A 19,879-nucleotide genomic window follows, 5' to 3' on the forward strand; every position below is an offset into this window, starting at 1 on the left:
TTCAGCCTCCCCAGCATTGGAATTGTAGGTGTGCACCACTATGCCTGGACTCAGTGGCCGGCTCAGTGCCCCCAGGGGTTGGGCTGGCGTGGCACGTGGTGCCGCAGATCGAACCCCAGCCCCTATGCTTGCCTAAGCAAATGCTCAGTCTGCTAAGTTTATCTCGCCAGTCCTCATGCCCCATATTTAATGTCTGTGTATAACATTCTCATTGTTAGTTATCCATTGCCTAAAAATACTCCTAAGTGTAGATATTGTGACACAAAAAATAGTAAATTTGAGGGCTGGGGAGATGGCTCAGTAGAATAAGCACTTTCCTGGCAAGCACAAGGGCCTGAGTTCAAGCCCCAATTCTGGAAAAAAAAAAAAAAAAAAGTAAATTAACATTAAATAACATATTTTTGGTATTTATAATTGACATGTGAAACAAATAAGATTCAATGCAAATGAAAATAAGGCCTTCAGATATTACAGTTGAGCTTCTAAAAGGTAACAAAGGATGATTAAAATAATCTCTTTAGTCTTTTTTCCATTGTAGCCTGTATTTTTTCTTTAATTTTAAAAATCTTTTACTTTATTTATTTATGGCACAGGGTCTCACTGTGCAGCTTGGACACCTAGTAATTCTCTTGTCTCAGCCTCCCCAGGGCTGAGATTACCGGCATGTGCCACTACATGCAGTTTCGGGGTCTGGCATGGCACACCTGGAATAGCAAGTGGTACCAGGGATCGAACTCAGGTCCTTGCACTTGCCAGGCAGGATGTGCCACTGAGCTATCTTTCCAGCATCCTACTGTTAAATCTGAAAATAACATAGGTATTGCTACATTAAAGCTATATTCTGACAATAAAGTCCCCCATGCTCAATATTTAGTATTGGGATGAAAATTCAAGAATTCTGTTCAGTTAACTGGTAAATATTTTGCTCTTATATATTAGCTAACATGTTCGTTTCTGTGCCTGTTTTAACAGTGACTCAGCTGCTGTGTGCCTCCACCACAGAAGGGACACGATACCTTTTTCCCAGTCTGCCTGTGGGTGCCTCTGCAACTTCCCATCACACACAGTCTATCCACCTTTCTCCAAAACTACAGGTATAGCATGACCTTGACTATATCCTCCTTCCTAACATTCATTTGGGATGCTTATTAATAGCAAATAAGCTGACCATCTTTTAGTTCTTTGATTCTGGTGTGAGCACATCCTTCATTTACAAATTTTACTTAGAAATTAAAATCAGCAGCCATTCCCATTGGTCTCTGGACACTCCTTCATTGTAGAGGCTTTGGCACACAACATCTTGTCATATCCTCAAGTGTCTGTGCCTCTCATTTTGGCCTTTATTTACCCCAAAATTCTGGTGGAAGAAATTGCCCTCTCTTTTCCAAGTGTGATGATGCGTGAATATATTCCCAGCGTTCAAGGAGGCTGAGCTAGGAGAATTCAAGGTTGAAGCCCAACCTATGGAACTTAGCTATAAAGCAAGACTGTCTCAAAATTAAAAATTAAAAAAAAAAAAATTGGGAATGTAGCCCAGTGTAACCCCTGAGTTCAATCTCTACCACAGGAGGGAAAATTGCTCCTCTCTGCCTTCTGCCATATAGCAATAAAATAACAATTGGTGGCCACCTAGTGGACTGTGCAGGAAAATGGCCTTTGTAGATGCTGAGTCTGAGTCGACTGTCCATACTCAGCTGCCCACTTTACTTGGGATCAAGGATGCCCCACAAGCTTGACATGGGTACCAAGGCAATCCTAACACAGTATGGAACCAAATCCGGACCCTCTGGTATATTCTACCTGTAAGGGCAGTGACTTTTCCTGTCCTCTGTTGACAGAGCAGGGTATGGGAGGGGTCACTCCTGTCCCAGACCCTGTGGGTATCTAAAGAGCTTCTTGGGATTGCCTCTGTGAAAGACAGTGAGAGTTTGTGGCCTGTCAGACATCGCCACTGACCATCATACAGGCGATGAAGCGCAGTGTCATGTTCCTGTTTTTTGTCTCTTAGTCAGGATGCACCTAATAAAGGGCAGGATGCAGGAAACAACACACTTGACCAAACTTGAGACAGGTGGCCATCTTTAACATTGGATGCTATGAGCAACTAGTTGTCCCATTTTTGCCTGCACTATATCTTTATAATTTTTTTTTTTTTTTGGGTGGAACTGGGGATCGAACTCAGGCCCTTGCGCTTGCCACAGAAGCGCTTGTTCCACTGAGCCATCTCCCCAGCCCTGCCTGCACTATAAACTAGTGAGCAGAGGCTGAAGATTTTCTTCTTTAGGTAAAAAAGATTAAAGTCAGCCAAAACCCCTGTGATATCTTGGGGCACACAAAATAGGAATCAAAGTTGCATATGTGGCACGAGGCTGTAGCTCTGTGGTAGGATTTGTCCAGCATGTGTGAGGCTCTTAGTGAAATAGCTAATGCTGAGGATGGGGAGAGTTAAAAGAAAAATTAAAAAACCTGCAAACACCCCAGCGCAAACCACACACTACAAGGCCTTAAAGGAATACTCCTCATTCCCTTCAGACTTACTGTATACTGTTTTACTTTAGATATAATATACCACAGGGTCCTTGGACAAGGCATTCAGTGGAACTTTGATGTCTCAGATAGGTCCCAGGCAACTATTTCATAATCATATTTATCTTCTCAGTTTTCAAATTCCACAATAACAAGTAAATCCCAGATATAGTATCTTGTCCCAATCTTTAACCAGTTTGTTTTTATTTTGGTTTTGTGATACTGGGGCCTTCACACTTAGCTATATCCTTAGTGCTTTTTTTTTGTTCTTTAAGATAGGATTTCACTTAGTTGCTGAGTTCCCAGACTGCTCTAATCTTTGTAGTCTTTGTGCCTCAGCTTCCTAAAGTGCTGGGATTGCAGATATATACCACCACACATGACTTCTTAACCTGTTTCTATAAATTTTTCATCTTGTCCACTTCACATAAGGGCTGGAGGCTAGAGTGGGCACATTCTCCATTAGTACTTGTTAACCATAGGCTATCCCACTGAATAGGCAGGCATCCATTTGACAGAGACTTATTTGAACCTAGTCTTCCACCTAAAACAAATTTCTGATACACAGCTACATGCTACTATGTTGAATGTCGGTTGTGGTAACACTGTGCTATATATTTGCATTCATTTGTGATATGAATAATCATGTCGTTGTGAGTGGATGTCTTCTTAGAAAGGGATCTAAGTCCCACATCCCACGTGAGTTCAGCCCCTCTTAAACTCTTGCAACTGGATGTGAGGTTATACCATCTGATGACCTGACAGATAGAAATGAAGTCTATTGATGATGACAGCTGAGTCTGTTCACTGAAACCTGTTCCCTAGTGATACAATAGACTGCTTCCTCAAATATACAGATTATACATATAAGTTTAATTCTTTTCTTTTGTAATATTGGGGATTGAACCCAGGGCCCTCATACCAACTAGGATATAACTTTGCCACTGAGCTGCTTCTTCAGTTGCTCCTCTTTGTGTGTGTGTGGGGAGGGGAGAATGGAGGGGACAAGGTCTCACTATGAAGTTGAGCCTGGCCTTGAACCCTGTAGTCTAGTCTGACCTCAAACTTGTGGCAGTCTTGCTTCAGCCTCCTGAGTGCTAAAATTACAGGTGTGTGCCACCACGCCCAGCTCATGTGTTTTTACTGGGGAATCACACTCAAGGGTGCTCTATCACTGGGCCTGCATCCTTTTTCTTTTCAGATAGGACCTTGCGAATTTGTCAGCCTGACCTCAATCTTGTAATCCTATATTCTCAGTCTTTTGAGTACTGGGAGCACATGGTTTGCTCTTTTTCCTCAGTTCACAGTCTGTTTAGTCCATGAACAAAGTATATTCTTTGTTCTCTGCTAAGGTGAACCCTCCCCCCCTAAAAGTCTAGTAGATATGACTAAAAACAATGAAAATTAATGCTTTCTTCAAGAAGCATCTGTCTCTACTCCCTGACTTCCTCAGAAGATCACCCACTGTTATAGTCTCATACTGTGTCTTCCAGTTTACCATTACACCTTTGCATGTCACACCATTACTACCGTAATTCCTGTTTCCTTTTGGTTGAACACAGTACCACATTCTGAAAGTATTTTTTCAGAAACACCCTTTAGTTGGGACCCCAAGTCAAGAGCACTAGACCTTACGCAGTTTTCTTCACTGACTTAGACCATGTTATCTTTAGTGAAACTATGCTCCTCTGTGCAGTAGTCACTAAGCATTCTCATGGTTCTTGTACTTGGTACCTTCTTCCATCTGAAGGGTTCTGGGCAAAAATGGAAATAGTGTAGTTCCCCTTATCTGTGGGGATACTTTCCATCATGGCCATTGGATAGCTAAAATTGCAGATAGTATGGAACTCTATAAATACTATTTTATGCAAATGTGGCCTTTCTCAAAGATTATTATCCTATAGTTACCATTTACATTTCAGGGCTAAGGATGCAACTCAGTTCCTTGTGCATGCTAGGCAAGTACCTTACTACTGAGTTATACCTCTAGCCATCTCTAATCAGTCTTTTAGACTCTAGTTAACCATGAATAATACACATTGGCAAGTGCAACTGAGTATGGGAGACTACTGTATTTAGTTCTGTATTAATGAGACAAGTCATGGTCAAAGATGCTGCCATTATTGGATTCAGTTTACCAGCCTCTGTAAAACAAAATCACATAACTGCCAAGCAGCACATTTACCACTACTTTAAAACCTTGCTTAAAAAAAAAAAAAAAAAAATTAAATATGGCTTAATTAGTGCAGAAAACATAGGCTGCTTTGCAACAAGCCTGTGAGTGTAGTTCAAATGGAATAGGTAACTGATACATACGTGACTGAATACTGATGTCTACATGCTTTAGTTACGGGATTATCTACAAGGAATAGGCTAAGAGGTAAAAATGTGTCACAATACACCAATATCTTACTTTGAATTCTGAGACGTCTGACTTGTTTTTATGGGATTTGATGGCAGAGTAGAGTGGTTATAGGTTGTGCTGCAAACCTTCATCACATCTAATGAGGCTCTTCTTAGTTGTTACCTTTATAAAAGATAACCTTTAGGGACCTAGACTGTCACTCTCCATTGTAACTACTCTACAGCTGAGGTACTGGGACAAATGTTGATGACTTAAACCAGAATGGATTGATTTATAATGTTTTTAAAATTCATATTTTCCTAGGGTTGGAGGTGTAGCCTTGCTATGGATCTTCAAGTTTTCAGTGGAGAAAATCCCTACAAATTGGAGGAATATGAAAAAACCTTTCAGTATTTTCCATGTCTTACTAATCCCATGGAAACCCACACTGAACAAACACTCTGTGAATGTGAGGAATGTTGGAGAGCATTTGCCTTTTCCTCACACCTCAGTCAATATGTAACAATTTCTTCTGGAGAGAAATCCCAAAAATGTAAGGAATGTGGGAAGTGCTTTGCTACTTTTACTCAACTGTCTGCTCATATGGAAGTTCATACTGGAGAAAAGCCCTTCCAGTGTAAAGAGTGTGGAAAGTGTTTTACAAGTAACACATACCTTAATGATCACAGGAAAATTCACAGTGGAATAAAAGCATACAAATGTGTGGAATGTGGGAAAGCCTTCCTGAGGTGGTCGGGCCTGACTGAACACTTGCGAGGAGTTCACAGTGGAGAGAAGCCCTTTGTGTGTAAGGAATGTGGGAAAGCCTTCTCGAGATCCACTCAGCTTAATGAGCATATCAGGACACACACTGGAGTCAAACCCTATGAATGCAAGGACTGTGGGAAAGCCTTCACTCAGTACTCAGGCCTTGCTACCCATGTACGCATTCACAGTGGTGAGAAGCCCTTTCAGTGTAAGCAGTGTGGGAAAGCCTTCACTAGGACCTCAGGCCTTATCCACCATGTGAGAACACACACAGGCGAGAAGCCTTTTGAATGTATTCATTGTGGGAAAACCTTTATTACTGCCTCCCACCGTACTAAACATATGAAAATTCACAGTGGGGAAAAGCCCTTTGTGTGTAATATCTGTGGGAAGGCGTTTGTATATTCCACATCGCTTAACATTCACATGCGAACACATACTGGAGAGAAACCTTACATCTGTAAGGAATGTGGGAAAGCGTTTGCTGTTTCCTCACGCTTAAGCAAACATGCAAGTGTTCACCATGGGGAGAAGGCCTATAAATGTGAGACTATCAGTGTTGCTATGCCCCTTGTTCCCACTCTTAAGTAGTAAGAGTGGCACCAAAGAGTATCAGATAAGTCTTAACTTCTTTGTGTGAGTTGTAATGTCTCCCACTGGCATAGGTGCCACCTGATTATCTGACATAAGTTCTCCTTTGGAACTTTTTTTTTGGTAATGCTGGGGAGGAAACCCAGGGCCTCACATACTAGGCAAGCACTCTTCTACTGAGCTGTTGCTGACCTCCTCAAACTGTTTCACACACAGCTGAGTCTGAGCACTTTTGGGGGTCATGGTGAGGTCACTACTGCAGGTCAACCTTAACTGGTGCTTGGACTCCTAGTGACAGTAGCATTTACAAATGCTATGCATGGTGTCCAACCTTTGACTTGCTTGGCCTCTTTGATTGCGGCACATATTAAGTGTATGATATAGTCAATGTGTATATTTAACAAAATTTCCTCTTAAAAGTATTTTTATGATAATACTAAAATGAAATAACACAAGTAACCTGTATCTGTAAGGTGGACCTGCCTGCATGAGATAATAGAACAGATTTGACTCTGCCCCTTTTTGGTTAATGGCTGGCTATTCATTTGAAAAGTCTCCAGAACCCAAGCTGGTACAAGGCTGGGTGGACTGATGAAAGGCATTCCCCCGCGTGTCCTTTGCACTCATTGATCATGCTAAGCATGCCAAGAAGGAAATGATCCATATCTGTTCATAATGACTAGTTGACATTTGTAGCCAATTATCCCCGTGTTTCCTTATAGCATCTAAAAAGAACAAAATTTTGTTCTTTTTAGATGCTTATTTTGTTCTCTAGGTCTATTTTAGATCTAAGCAATTCCTCTGCTAGTGTAATCCAGTCTGTTCTCTGTTAAGGTGAGATTGCTGATATCCCAACCATAGGTCTCATCCTTAATCTCTTTATCAAATAATTTTTGAACCAGACTTTTTGTAATTTTTTTTTTTTATTTTCAGTCCAAGCTTTCCAAGTTTTGCAATATCAGTAGTGTGATTTTTTTTTTTTTTCAAATTTCCACATTCCGGTTCCTTTTAGTATAATAGTTCTTTGTTGGATTCAGACTTTCACATTTCACTATATGTCAAGTGGAACCAAGCTCCTCTTTTAACACTTTAATTACAAACTTCAGAGGAATTTTCAATTATATCACTCCTCAGTTCTATCTGTCACAAATTGCTTGAATACAGCTGTATTCTGGCAAGTTCTGTAAAAGACTCACTCTACTCCTACTCTCCCTCCCATCCATCCCTTTACTTTGATGCTGGGGATTGAACCTATTCTAGGTATGTGGCCTACCACGGAATAGTATCACTAGCTATATTTTCTTTTTTTAACATTTTACAGTACTCTGGATTGAATCCAGTGCCTTCATGCTGAGCTACATTCTTACCCTTTTATTTTTATTCTGAAATACACTATTACTAAGTTGCTTTGTCTGCTCTTGATCCTCTAGCCTGTGTCCTACAATACTGGGATTACAGACTTGCATAGCAGGCCCAGCTTTTGTTTGGAGAAAGAATCTTGATGAATTGCCCCGGCTAGCCTTGTACTTATAGTCCTCGTACTTCAAACTATCAAGTGGCTAAAATTACAGGGCTATGTTAACCTTACTTTTTTTGTCTTCCTCTGTCCCAAATGACCAGTCACCTGTATATCACTTTATATCCTGATTTTTTTATTATTTATTATTATTATTATTATTTTTTTTTTTGGTAAGCTCTTGCTATGTAGTTCAGTCTGGTCTTCAATTCATGGCAACCCTCCTGCCTTAGCCTCCTGAGTTCAAGGTTATCATGCAAGCATCACCATGCCCAGCTTAATGTCCTGACTTCTTGGGTGCATGTAAAAGCATTTCCAGCTTTTGCCAGTTACCAGATCTGCTTTCACATTTTCAGGATTCCTTTTTACTGCAGCATCATTTTTTAATACTGAAATCTATCATGAATTGCTTAGGCTGCCATAAAAAATTCCACAAAACAAGTAACTTAAAATTTTATTTTGATTTAATATAAACACTTGAAATATACAGAAATTTGTTTTATCTCATTTCTGGAGAATGGATGTCTAATATCAGAAGTACCAATATGGTTGAGTTCTTGTGAGGGCTGTCTTCCTGTCATGTAACTGCTTGCCTCTTTATTGTGTCTTCATATGATGGAGACTAAGAATGAGTTTCCCTTCCCTTCCTTTTTTGTGATCCTCAGCTTCCCAGAATGCTGGGATTATCGGCATGCCCCACAGCATATAGTGTGACCGTCTTTAATATTTAACTTGATTATGTTTACTAATACATGAGATTTTTTTGTAGATATATTTGAGTAGCATTAACATGTAATTTTTCTTACATAAGGAGAACAAAATAGGGACTAAAGGTATAGTTCATTGGTAGCACACTTGCCTAAGCATTCATGAGATCTTGGGTTCAAGTTCCAGTACCATAAAAAAATAAAAACACCAGATGAAGTAGAAAAATTGCATTAAGGATGTATCTAGGTAGAGTACATATGTGTTCAATCCCAAGCACCGCCAAAACAATTTTTAATAAATAGCCGTTATGGTATTTAGTAGATATATGTCAATATGATATACTGTAGTGGGGTGTATTCCTGTTTTACTTATTTCATAACTTTATCAGGTTAAATTATCTGGATTTAGAGTAATTGTTTACTGCCATAGGTATCCTTTTTCTACAGTTTTAAGCAATTTGCTCAATTTCTTTCATGGGTATAGAACACTATGACTTGCAGTATCTTAAAGCATTTTGATTATATTTTTCTAGGTACGTTTTTGTTTTCACATGTGGAGCAAAGTTTATATTTTTTCCATTTCCTGGTTATATAATTTACTTTGGGCATCTTTTGCATTCTGGAATGATTATTGTGTGTGCTCTTTCTCTTGTGTTAGTCTCAGAAGTATTCAGATTTGTGACCTCCCCTCCCTTGCTGTCCTTGGGATTGAACAAGATGTTTCTCTTATTGGGCAAGTATTGTACCACTGAGCTGTATTCTAGCATGGTTTGTGATTTGTCTTGAAAAGTCTAACCTGTCTGCGGGGGATGCAACTGCTAGTACAGTGCTTGCCTGTCACAAGGCCCTGAGTTCAATCCCAAGTACTGAAAAAAATAAGCTTCTATTATGCTTTCTTTTCCTTTAATTATGTTACCTATCTGGCCATATTTGCTTGGTTTTATCTTTTTTTCTTTTTGGTTAGGCATATGGGCTTTTTTTTTTTTTTTTTCTCCTAACCAGGAATTAATCTCAGGACCTCACACTGATCAGGCAGGCGCCTTGCCACTGAGCTGGCAGTACTTCTCTGGCCTCTAGGCATCTGCTCTTATCAATGAGCTACACCCCTAAGCCCAGATGTGTCTTTTTATATATATCCAAGCAGGAAATGAAAAAAATCTGAATACTTGAAAACTTTTGACTAACAATCCTTTTCTTTCACCTTGACATTTAGTCCATTATGTGTAATGTAATTAGTAATAATAAATTTGGAATCATCTGATACCTTGTTTTTATCTTGTGCTTCCTTCTTGTATTGATTACATTTTCACTGAAATGATTTTAATCTTGATGCTTGAAATTTACATATTCCATTACTATCCTAAAACTTTTCATTTTTGAATGTCTTTGATAATACTGTTTTTCTTCACACAAGTGGACTATTTGCATACAGTGACTCCCCACTTTGCACCTCCTGAGTGCAGACTCCTGAATGTCACTAGGTACAATGCAGCTTACATGAGCCACTAAACAGATGTGGTGAGATCAAGATTAGACCCCTTGACAAAGCCCAGCACATCTTTAATGCATTATAAACAGCCACAACTTCTTTTATTTCCCAAACGGAGTCTTTGTTTCCCATTTTTGTGTTAGTTGGTTTTAGGGTTCACTTTGAGCTGTAGAAATCAAGAGAACTGAGCTGTGCCAAGGTCATCCGCAGGTGGCTCTTGATAATAACCATTATTTTCAGCTTGAGGGTTATTGGGTAGTTTGCTACACACTGAAAACAAATTTGTAACATAAAGTCCTTGGCGCATAAGCTGATACACTTTAAAATGTATCAGAGGAGCCTTCGGACCTAGGCTCACTCTTGATAGCACTGAAAGCTGTTCGCGGTCACAGAGGTACTGAGTATCTGTGACCTGAGATGAGGAAACAGTAAATCCAGCCTTGATCTCATCTCCCTCGGTTTAGGAGCCCAGGGCTCAGCAGAATTGGCTGCAGAAGGAACAGTCAGCGGGAAAGATGCAAGAGGGCTGCTAATACACAGGAAAATCGTAAGTCTCGCCAGTTATTTCAGGGATCGCCAAAAGCACTGAGAACCCTCCAAGCCCTCTCCGATCCCTTCTGTAAACCTGCTAGGAACGGCAGAGGCAGGAGGGACCTGTGGGAAGGATTCACAGTGGCTACCACCAACTTTTTCATAGTAATTCCAACACCATCCAGGGGCCCAGAGTGTTCATCTCTGGAGCTACAGTGGCATCCATTCTCCCAATGAATTGTATTGTTGAGAGCGAGGGATCATCTGCGGAGCGGGTGCAGGAGGTAGAACGAATTTTGAGCATAACCTGCGTGAAGCCCCAAGCAGATCCTCGCAATGGAAACCTCGCAACAGGCCCGACCCCACCTCCAACCCAGCCCCCACGCCACGACTCCTAGCAGCTCGGAGCCCCGCCAACCTCAGTTGTGCCCCTTTTTGACCACCAGCCCCGCTGCGAGCGGGCGAAGAACACTGCCGCAGGAGACTAGAACTCTTGCCAGGAGCGCCGGCTTCCCGGCCCGGCCCCGCCCCCGGCCGAGCGCGAGCGGAAGTGACGTCGGCGCCGGCGCGCTCTCTTCCGGCCGTGCCTCGGCGAGCCTGGAGACTTGTTACCTTCCGAGTCGTGCGGGCCACTCCGGCTTTTGTGAGTTCCGCGGCCTGGGGACTGCCTGGGGGCAGAGGGGATGTGGAAGGGCGGGTTTGGCCCGGGGCGCGGAGGCGCCTCGGGGGAGCGAGCTGGCGCGCAGGGCGGGCGGGCGAAGGCCGCGGGCTGGGCGGGCGCGGGCAGCTGGAGAGGCCGCGGGCGTCGGCGCCGGGAGGAGTGGGCTCGGGTGCGCTCGGCGGGGCCTGGGGCGCGCCCGCTGTTACCCGCTTCACGCTGGAATCCCAGCGAGATACTAGATCAGTGTCAAAACTCGGGCCGCGTCTGGGCAGTTTAGCTACAAAACGAGTCTCTGTTGTAAAATCTAAAAAAAATGTCGAGGGTGGGGATGTAGTTTAGTGCGAATGCCGGCGGTTCCATCGCAGTAACGCGCGCGCGCACACACACATACATACACACACGTTAAGGCCCGGCTTGGTGGTGCACGGCTGTAAGCCCAACTACTCGAAGCCTGAAGTGGGATGATGGCTGCGAGTTGGAGTCAGCCTGGACTATATAGTAAGACCCTGTCTCCGAAGAAATAAAATTTGTTTTTATTCTTATGTTGCACTAAGGATGGATATTTATTAGAAGTCTTAATTTTTTTTCTAATTCTGTATGCCTTGTATTTGTGCAGTAATATACTGTAACATTTTTATGACAAATATTTGTTTTCAAGATGATCTACAGAGAACCACTGATTCCTTAAATTCAATGTCTTTGAGGCTCTCTTGCAGACTCCAAATCAATGATCATTCAGAAAGTAATACAGTAGTTGGGCAGCGGGTGTAGCTTAATGGTAGAGCACTTTCCTAATATATGCAGAGCTCTGGATTCAATCTCACCACAAAAACAGAACAAAACCAACAGATACGGTACTCCCACCATGAGACAGAGCCTTTAAAATTCTATTTTGTTTTTGTTTTGTGATGGTCTCCCTGTGTAGTTCAGGCTGACCTTGAACTCACTATGTAGTATAGGCTGGCCTGGAACTTGGTCCTCCTGCTTCAGCCTGCTGAGTGCTGGGATTATAGGCATGTGCCACCATACCTGGTGGCATGAGACGGATTTTAAATAAATACCAGGAAATTTGTTTTGTAGGCTTAAGAATGCAGTAGTAAAAATGAAGGTGGTGGTGCAACTCTAGTACCGGCTACTCTAGAGGCTGAGGTGCAAGGATTGAAAATTCAGGCCCATTCTAAGTCACTTAGCAAGACTATAAAATACAATTTTAAAAAGAGCTTGGAATGTAGCTCGACTGTGGAGCCTTTGTCTAGCATGCCTAGGACCATGGGCTCAGTCACTAAATGCCATACACACAAAATAAGAGGGAGAGACTGGGACACACTGAGAAGGATTTAAACACAGAACAATTGTAAGATTTGATTAGTCAAGGTGGTGCGCTAGAGTGGGGAGGAGTACAGAAGGTGAGAACATTTCAGCTAAAAATGACTTCTGAGCAAAATCCCAGAGCATTTGAGACTAGCTGTGTAGGCCAGGCTAATCTTGACTTCATTATGTATCCCAGAATGGGATACTTTTTTTTGTTGTTTAGTCAGTGTCCTGGTGTGCAGTTCAGCCTAGCCTTGAATTTGTTATTTAGCCCAAGGTGGACTGGAAGTCTTGATCCTCCTGACGCAACCTCCCCTGTGCTTGGATTACAGGTGTGGGCCACCACACCCAGCTAGGACTTTAGTGTATTTTTTGGACTGTGGAAAGCGAATTGGCTGAAGCTGAGCACCGAGTGAGAAAGAGTGATAGAAAAACAGGCTGGAGAAAGGGGATTAATGTGAGAGCAATGACATGTTCCCCATTGTATTCTGAGGCCAGAGGAACCTTCTGAAATGTTTAATGCAGGAGAGCTGAATCTATTTCAAACTTAAATGGAACCCACTAATTATAGTGTTAAGTGAAGTTAAGAAACGATGACAGGGAAGGCAGCTTATAATGGTTGCCTTTTGTAGCTCTGTTGTGGTTGCCAAGACTTTGGTCATTATTATGGGATGCCACATACAGAGTGCATGTTTATAATCCCAGCATTTGCAAGGCTAAGCTGTAAGGGTTGATAATTAAAAGCCAGTCTGGGCTACAAAGTGAGTTCAAGGCCATTCTGGGATACATAATGAATTCAAGATTAGCCTGGCCTACACAGCTAGACACTGTCTGAGAAAAAACAAAATTAAAAACCCAAAACAAACAAAAAAACCAGGACCAGGAATGTAGCTTAGAGGGGCAGTGCCTGCCTGCCAAGTTTGAGGCCCTGGGTTTGAGTCTGAGTACTGAAAAAGTTAAATTAAATTTAAAAAAAATAAATAAAACATCCAGAGATAGGAAAGAGGGAGCGAAGGGGAAGGGAAAGTAAAAAGAATTAAGATATGTCAATATACTCATAATGCACTGTAAACATGTACTAATACAAATTTTAAAAAGCCCTAAGTAGGGGAGAAGACACTCAACTGTAGATCCAAGGAGGAAAAAAGTAAATTGTGGTATATTCATATTATGGAATACCCTACAGTATAAGTCAGAAGTAGAGAAAATGCTGCAGGTGGATTCTATTAACATGAATATGTTGCTTCCTAATTCCAGCTCTCAGGGGGCTGAGGCAGGAGGATTGTTGTGAGTTCCAGGCTAGCCTGGGCCACATAATGAAACCCAAGGCCAGCCTAAACTATATAGCAAGATCCAGTCTCAAAAAACAAAAAAACAAAGAATAATCTTGAAACTATTTTTTTTTCTGTCTCCCTCCCTCCCCGTTTCCCTCTCTCTGTTGCTCTCTCGTCTGTCCGCCTGTCCATCTTGCTCACTCACTCACCCGCTTGCTCACTGAGAACCAGGTCTGGTGGTGCAGACCTTCAGCTCAGCGTTTGGGAGGCTGAGGCAGGAGGACCACTACAAATTTAAGGCCAGCCTGAACGGTGTAGAGAGACCTTGTCTCAAACCTTACCCACCCACCCTGCCACCCAGAAGAGTGCTGGGGATTGAAGCCACGGCCTCGTGTGTGGTAAGCATGCTTCCTATCACTGAGCTACTCTCCCAGCCCAAGAACGTACACTTGTTATCTCACACCCTTATCAGTGCAGAGTCCAAGTGCACCTTACTTACGTGCTCTGCACAGTTTCTCACCGGGCTGCAACCAAGATATCTTCTGGGCTGATTCTCATTTGGCTTTTGAGAGACGCTTAGCTAGGAAGAGACCGTCTGCTTGCCCTGTAACTGGTAAAATGCATTTCCATTGAGCTACAGAACTTGCTTGCTGCAGCTTGGTGCCTGCCACAGCTCCTAGAGGCTGCCTGCAGTTCTTCCCACATGGAAGACTTCCAAATCAAGAGTCCTTAGCCAGCGAAAAGAGTATCTGTACTTCATGGAGGCCTGGATTCTCTTTAAACATTGTGGGGATCTAGCTCAGTACGTGTGCTTGCCTATTGTGCATAAGGCTCTGGGTTCAATCCTCTGCACCACGCACACATACACACAAAATAGAATAAAATAAAATCAGGTGTGGTGGGGATGTCAGTAATCAGCACACTGGGAGGCTATCGCAAGAGGATTATAAATTTGAGCCTGGCCTGGAAAAGTTAGTGCCTTGAGTTTCTGCCACAAAATAAAGTATGCAGAGAAGTATCAGGGCTCTAGCTCCGCACAGAAGCACTAGGTTCAGTCCCCAGTACTGTCCCTGCACCAAATGCAAGGGCTGAGCTGAGTGTGTTGGTGTGCACTGTAATCCTTACACAGGCTAAGGTAGGAGTATCAATGCGAGTTGAAGGCCAGCTTCATTACAAAGTAAGACCCTATCAAAAAACTGGAGGCTTTATAAAAATGTGTGGCACTAGGAATCTACCTGGGGATGTACTTTAAATAAAGTATGAAAAATAATAAATTATGAGTAATGGTCTTGGATAAGAAATTTTACTGCCACAAATTTGGAATATTAGGAATGAAGGGAAAGCAACAGAAACGACCAGGAACTGGCTAAATATAATGCCATATATTGTACGCTTGAGGTTTTTATATAATGTGATTGTTACTATCATAACAAGAGTATTTCAAGTTATGTGAATGTAATATACAGGATAACTACAGCTAAGAGTGAATGTGATCTGTGAGGTAGGAGAGTTCTCCACACTTTCACTGGTAAAGTCCTTGGGGCACAGGCTTACTGTGGGTGACTGCAGAGAAGCTGCAAGCAGGTGCAGTGTGCAGAATGCAGTGTCTGTTATGAAGGCGGCAGAAAGGAGCCATCAGGTTGGTTGCTCTGTGCAGAGGGCACCCCTCCTAGCAGAAGTCCTTTTGAGTGTTCAGTGACCATGCTAGGATGGCCTGGGGAGTGGGGGCACAGTGGGTCAGCCCTTTGAGATCATCCAGGGGCATGCATTCTAGGCAGGTGGGACAGACCCGTTCATGCAAGATCTTCCTGACTTCACACCACTTGTCCATCCAGCACTCTCCCACCTGACAGAGCTGGAAGTGTTTTATGTAAGAGACAGTTTGAAGAATCCAGCCCTTTATTCCATAGCAGATAGTGAAGGTCAGTCTGAAGCCAAGCTGAACAAATTGATAAGTGGCCCAGTCACACTTTGGCTGCTCACTGTGCACATATATTCTTTCTACGCAGATGTGAATTCCCTGTAATAATTAAACAGCCCTGTGTTTCTACCTAGCAAGACTCAAGGGAAGCAGTTCTCACCATTCTCATGCATGAAAAGGAAGACATTACCCCATCACAGGCCATGTTAATTTTGATTTAAATGTAATCATACTCCCAATGAATATCCTTTTAGCTACTGACTAAAGTGTAAATTTGTCCCTAACTTGTATATGAAATGGAAATGGAAGGTGATAGAAGCACATGAATAATTTACATAAACATTTGTATAATACATATAATACTCAAAGTGAAAAAACAGGCACTACTACCACAACTTTTGTATCTGTAATAGACTTTGAAGGTGTGGTTTATGTGCAGGGTTTACTTCATCCGTGACCAGTTTCATAATTCCTTTACCTCAGCCCCACCCGTAGCTGCTGTGGGTTTTTTACCTGGTCCAGTGACTCAGATATTCATTTCTGATTCCCTCATTCTAAGACCTTCATTGTCTTTACAATACAGCTTGGGTATATCAGGTGGCCCCTTTACTCTGTCCTCCTTGCCTCCGTTTTATAGTAGTACTCCAATTTCCCTTTGGTAAGTGTGATCTGTCACCCCCACCAGTAGATTAACACCCTCTTACCCCATCTTAATTTAATGGTACTAGGGGCCCAAAATGGTTAGTAGCATCTTCATTACTTACCTTGAGATAAAATACCCGACATCCAAAGTTAAAGGAGAGGTTTATTTACTTCACAGTTTGTAGAAGTTTCAGTCTGTAGTTGGCTGGTTCCAAGGCAGGTGACATGGCAGGGGGCATCACAGAGAAGAAACAGTCCATGGTAAAACAGTGAAGCAGCACGCAATGGCAGCAGCCCTCCTTCTGTCCCTTATATTCCATCTAGGTTACCTTAGGCAGGTAGCACTCATACCCAGGGTGGGTTACTCTTAATCTCAGCACTACATCCTTAATCCCAGCAGCACACACCCTAGATCCAGCCACTTCCAAAAATCCCCACCTATGACTGCACGAGGCTTTTAGGGAGCATCTAGATACAAGTCAGAACAGGCAACAAGCCATAACAATCAATCTGCCTTTCCAGTGTATTGGGAACACAGTTGTGGCCTCTAGGTGAAAGAGTTCCCAAAAGGGACAGAGATCTCCAAATCTGCAGCGCTCTTAGTTACTGACACCAGAAACAAAATTGTTACCAGATCCATTTCTGCACTTGCTTATCAGTTTTTGGAGCTGTATGTTCTGGTTGTGGGGAGTAGTACTATAGAATTCTCTGATTTGTAGCAATCTTTTTCAGAGGCAGACCCTTTCCTTTGAGAGGGTTATGTCCCTGTTGGCATGTAGCTGAATTTTTAGTAAGGGTTTCCACCTTTCATTTTGATGAGCCACTTGAGTACATGACAGGTGTCTGATCAGACTAGCTGGTTGCAGTGATCTGCTGTGATTGAGTGAAAGGGCTTGACTGGAGTCAGTGCTGTGAGGGCCATAAATGTGGGTGAAACATTTTCTGAACTGTTGGTTGCAGAAGCATACAGCTTGGGTATAACAAGCAGCTTCTACATACTAAGTAACAGCAAGGCAAATACACATCTAGAATATCTGTGCTCCCCAGGATATGGATCCCAGCACCCCGAGGTTACTTTGGACTCTACAGCAGGAGGCTATTCTGGATTTTCAGGAGCTTGTTAGATATTTGAACAGAAAGGAAAAGTACTTTTGCCTAATGGAGGAAATCATTTAAAAAGATTTGGGTAAGATTTTAAAAGGCAGTGAGAGTGCTGAGTACTGAAGACAAAGGGCCATGGCAAGGAGAGGTTGCAGTGATTCACCTGGCTCCTTCACCTTCCTCTGTCTTTAGGGTTTTTATTTTTTTAATATATTTTGTGCAGGGTCTCACTACACAGCTCAGACCCATAGTGATCCTCCTATTTTCAAGCCTTCCAGCGAGGGGATTACAGGTATGTGCCACTATGCCTGGGGGCCAGACCACATCATGGGCATGCCGGAGGGGGATCAAACTCTGGTCCCTGCACTTGCCTAAGCAGGCACTTAGTCCACTGAGCTATCTTGCCAGCCCTCCCTTTTTTTTTTTTTTTTGAGAGGATGGGGTAAGTTCTGGGTATGGAATTCAGGGCCTTGGACATGCTATACAAGTCTTTCATCAGTAAAATTTCTGCAGTAGGGGGCTGGGGAGATAGCTCAGTAGAATAAGTGCTTGCCTGGCAAGTGCAAGGGCAAGGGCCTGAGTTCAATCCCTGGTTCTGAAAAAAAAAAAAAAAAATTCTGTAGTTTTCTCTTAATTTTTTGAGATATGGTTGTGTTGTTGTATAGCTGAACTTGGTCTCAAACTGTGATTTTCTTTCTTTCTTTCTTTCTTTCTTTTCTTTTCTTTTTTTTTTTTTGAACTAGGGATTGAACTCAGGCCCTTGCGCTATTGAGCCATCTCCCCAGCCTTCAAACTTTGATTTTTTTGTCTCAGCCTCCCAAGCCTGTAACTTCTCTAGGACAAATAGTAGAGGCCTACAATTCAGGTGTCTAAAAGCATAAAATGAAAAAAAAAAAGAAAAAAAAAAAAAAAGAAAGAACCTGTTCCTTTTTTTCCCTATTGGTACAGGGTCTCGCTATGCAGTTCAGACTCACAGTGATCCTCTTGTCTCAGCCTCCCCAGTTTTGGGATTACAGAGATTACAGGTGTACGTTACCATGCTTGGTTTCAGGGCTAGCATGGCATGCAGTACCGAGGATTGAATGAGGGATCTTGCACTTGCCAGGTAGACACTTAGACCACTGAGCTATTTCCCCAGCCCTGGCTATGCCTCTTTTTTTTTTTTTTTTTTTTTTTTATTTATGCGTGTGTGTGTGTGTGTGTGTGTGTGGCCAGCTCAGCCCACCAGGGGGCAGGGCACGCTGGCATGTGGTGCTGGGGATTGAACCGCGGTCCCTGTGCCTATGCTTTGCTAAGCTTGTTCTAAGTAGGTGCTTTAGACCACTGAGCCATCTCACCAGCCCTATGCCTCTTGATAAATGTCCAGTTGTCTGAATTGGCACCATACCCACTGCCCTAAAATATTCCATCATGAGTGTAGATGTTTTGATATAATAGATAGTAAATTAATGTTAAATTTTTGTTTTTCATAATTGATTTGACATAGGGAATCCCATGTACTCTCATTAAAATAGTACAGATGGCTGAATGTAAATTAAAATAGGGTTTTTGGAGATACAAAAATTGGACTTCTAAGAGGTAATAAAGCATGATTATCATCCTTCTTCCCAATGTTGACTTCTGTTAAATCTGATAAATTATATGGATAGACTTGATCGATTGCTAGATAATACATAAATAGCACCATCCAGTGCATTACTACAACCTTAAAGCTGTAGTTCTGACAAAAAGGTTCCTGTTTCCAATACTCAGTAATATGAAAAATTGCAATTCTGATCAGTCAACAACTGCTGAATATTTTGCTCTTACGTACTAGCTAACATGTGCTTTCCTGTGCCTCTTTTAACAGCCTCTCAGCTGCCACGGCCTCCACCTCAGCAGGGGCACACTGCAGTTTCCGTAGGCTGCCTGTGGGTGCCTCTGCAGTTTTCAGTCAGTCTATGTAGACAGCTCCTAATTGGATTCATTTTTCTCCAGAACTCCAGGTATGATGTGACACTGATAACATACTCTTTTTTTAGCATTTAAAAAAAAAATTTATTTATTTGTGTGTGTGTGTGTGTGTGTGTGTGTGTGTGTGTGGCCAGCTCAGCCCACCAGGGGGCGGGGCTGGCTGGCATGTGGTGCTGGGTATTGAACCGTGTTCCCTGTGCTTTGCTAAGCTTGTTCTAAATAGGTGCTTTAGACCACTGAGCCATCTCACCAGCCCTTTTTTTAGCATTTGTCTGGCATACTTACTACTGATACATGAGTCCAACATCTTTTAGTCCTTTTAGTTTTGGCAGGAATACATTCTTAATTCGCAGGTTTTACTTACTAGTTGAAATGGATAGCCATTGCTGTTAGTCTGTTGATGCTTTTTCACTATAGAGGCTTTGCTTTGGTAACCTGCTCTTACGGCTCCTGGAGTCTGTGGACCTCTCCTCGTAATCCTTATTTACTCCAGGTGTCTAATGGAAAAAATTGCCTCTTCGTGCTGAGTGTGATGAGATGCCTG

At 42.4% G+C, this 19,879-nt stretch overlaps 1 protein-coding gene across 1 annotated transcript in view; it reads left to right on the forward strand.

Annotated features, from left to right (window-relative positions):
* LOC101559686 (zinc finger protein OZF-like) overlaps positions 1-19,879 on the forward strand; it is a 38,048-nt gene that overhangs the window by 11,720 nt on the left and 6,449 nt on the right. Inside the window, exons 2-4 of the mRNA XM_023716789.1 lie at positions 973-1,094; positions 5,195-5,894; positions 5,979-6,152. Coding sequence (XP_023572557.1) covers positions 5,216-5,894; positions 5,979-6,152 — 853 coding nt within the window. The 5' untranslated portion in view covers positions 973-1,094; positions 5,195-5,215. The remainder of the gene's footprint in view (positions 1-972; positions 1,095-5,194; positions 5,895-5,978; positions 6,153-19,879) is intronic.

The sequence above is a fragment of the Octodon degus genome, unplaced genomic scaffold, assembly GCF_000260255.1.
Source record: "Octodon degus isolate 3935 unplaced genomic scaffold, OctDeg1.0 scaffold00050, whole genome shotgun sequence".
Lineage (NCBI taxonomy): Eukaryota > Metazoa > Chordata > Mammalia > Rodentia > Octodontidae > Octodon > Octodon degus.